The 2521-nt window shown below is 43.8% G+C and overlaps 1 protein-coding gene across 1 annotated transcript in view; it reads left to right on the forward strand.

The window, feature by feature from the left end:
* Positions 1-2521, forward strand: part of LOC103360557 (myosin-4-like) — a 14969-nt gene that overhangs the window by 9652 nt on the left and 2796 nt on the right. Inside the window, exons 23-30 of the mRNA XM_008286351.1 lie at positions 20-203; positions 292-457; positions 785-909; positions 1133-1231; positions 1347-1736; positions 1858-1984; positions 2099-2217; positions 2334-2515. Coding sequence (XP_008284573.1) covers positions 20-203; positions 292-457; positions 785-909; positions 1133-1231; positions 1347-1736; positions 1858-1984; positions 2099-2217; positions 2334-2515 — 1392 coding nt within the window. The remainder of the gene's footprint in view (positions 1-19; positions 204-291; positions 458-784; positions 910-1132; positions 1232-1346; positions 1737-1857; positions 1985-2098; positions 2218-2333; positions 2516-2521) is intronic.

The raw sequence follows: 2521 nt of genomic DNA on the forward strand, positions 1-2521 counted from the left end.
TCATAACCTGTTTGTGCAGGAAAAAGCTTGCCCAGCGTCTTCAGGATGCAGAGGAGTCCATCGAGGCCGTGAATGCAAAATGTGCCTCTCTGGAAAAGACTAAGCAGAGACTGCAGGGTGAGGTGGAGGACCTGATGATCGATGTGGAGAGAGCTAATGCTCTGGCTGCTAACCTGGACAAGAAGCAAAGGAACTTTGACAAAGTACAGTATTTATTTTTGCCTTTCACTTCGACCACAGGCAATAGAATTATGAGTTAGTGAAATAAATGAGTTATCTTTATGTTTTAAGGTTCTTGCAGAGTGGAAGCAGAAGTATGAGGAAAGTCAGGCTGAGCTGGAGGGAGCTCAGAAGGAAGCTCGTTCTCTCAGCACCGAGATGTTCAAAATGAAAAATTCATATGAAGAAGCTCTGGACCACCTGGAGACCCTGAAGAGGGAGAACAAGAACCTGCAACGTATGCAAAGTTTTATATATTCACGCAACTAAAAAAAAAAACAAAAAAACTGTGGTCTAACTTTGCAGAAAGTTACACATTTAACCACTGATTTTTTTCTTGGTACACTCAGTTTTATAAAGCTGTCTTGTTTTTTGTATGAAACAACAGCTTGAGGCTAGTGTGCCCCCCAGTGGAGCAACAGACTTAATGTGCACGGTCTTAAATAATGAACTAACAAATGTGACATGCAACAAATACAGTTCTTAAATCTAAGTGTCCCCCAAACTAAACATCTATTTCAGCTCAGACTTAAAACTCAAACAATTTATTCCGTGTTTGGTACAGAGGAGATCTCAGATCTAACTGAGCAGATTGGTGAGACTGGAAAAACCATCCATGAACTGGAGAAGTCGAAAAAGACGGTCGAGACAGAGAAGTCTGAACTCCAGACTTCTCTTGAGGAGGCAGAGGTACTCTATGACAAAATACCTCCAATCAAACACAGCTGACATTTTTTTGCTGGGGCTACATAACACGTTTATATTTGTGTCAAGGCTACCCTGGAGCACGAGGANATCCAAAAATGTATTATTCTATCAAAGATTTTAAGATCAACCATCAAGAAGTTCGGCTCAGAACAAGTAAAAATCTCACCATGGTGTACAAAAACTAATAATCCTGGATGCTTTGCTCCTCCACAGGAAGGACTTTGAAACAAGCCAGCTTCTTAGCAAAATTGAGGATGAGCAATCACTTTGTGCTCAGCTTCAGAAAAAGATCAAAGAACTTCAGGTTGGTCGTGAAACTTAACATCATCTATGAGGAACAGCAGTCCACTGAATTTGGATTGTTCAAATGTGCTTGGGGTGCAAATATAATATAATGCAGCTGTGTTTCTTTCTTCTAGGCTCGTATTGAGGAGCTGGAGGAGGAGATCGAAGCTGAGCGAGCTGCTCGGGCCAAGGTGGAGAAGCAGAGGTCTGATCTCTCCAGGGAACTCGAGGAGATCAGTGAGCGGCTGGAAGAAGCTGGTGGAGCAACGGCCGTTCAGATCGAGATGAACAAGAAGCGCGAGGCCGAGTTTCAGAAGCTGCGTCGTGATCTCGAAGAGTCCACCCTGCAGCACGAAGCCACGGCCGCAACTCTGCGCAAGAAGCAGGCTGACAGCGTGGCAGAGCTGGGAGAACAGATTGATAACCTCCAGAGAGTCAAACAGAAGCTGGAGAAAGAGAAAAGCGAATACAAGATGGAGATCGATGACCTCAGCAGCAACATGGAGGCTATCGCTAAAGCCAAGGTACTACAGAGTAAAAAAAACTCCCAGAGTCAACTTAGACGACTCTGCTGCTCTGATTGGGCCTTTATTGTTAGATTATGTTATATTTCTTTAGATCGACACAGATTTTTGTTCATTTCAGGCAAATCTGGAGAAAATGTGTCGCTCTCTTGAGGATCAACTGAGCGAGATGAAAACCAAAAATGATGAACATGTGCGACAACTGAATGACATTGGAGTACAAAAAGCAAGACTGCAAACAGAGAATGGTGAGAACATTTAGATTTTATCTTTGTTTTCTGGTCTTAATTTCAAATTTTGGTATTTCTTCCGATAAAATGCCCATATGTGCATTTGGATTCTAACTTTATGTCTCACCTCAGGGGAATTTAGTCGCCAGCTGGAGGAGAAAGAAGCCCTGGTCTCTCAGCTGACGAGGAGCAAGCAGGCTTACACTCAGCAGACTGAGGAGCTCAAGAGGCACATTGAAGAGGAGGTTAAAGTATGTACACATTAAAAACATTATCACAGAACTGCAGGGCTGCATGGTTAAAACAGTTCAAAGCTTCAAATCAGGCACATTTCAGTTTTAAAAAAAAACCTTTAATTCTTTGCAAGGCCAAGAACGCCCTGGCTCATGCTGTCCAGTCGTCCCGTCACGACTGCGACCTGCTCAGAGAGCAGTATGAGGAGGAGCAGGAGGCCAAAGCTGAGCTGCAGCGTTCAATGTCCAAGGCTAACAGCGAGGTGGCTCAGTGGAGAAGCAAATATGAGACTGATGCTATTCAGCGCACTGAGGAGCTGGA

Source organism: Stegastes partitus, unplaced genomic scaffold (genome assembly GCF_000690725.1).
Source record: "Stegastes partitus isolate 25-593 unplaced genomic scaffold, Stegastes_partitus-1.0.2 Scaffold10, whole genome shotgun sequence".
NCBI lineage: Eukaryota > Metazoa > Chordata > Actinopteri > Pomacentridae > Stegastes > Stegastes partitus.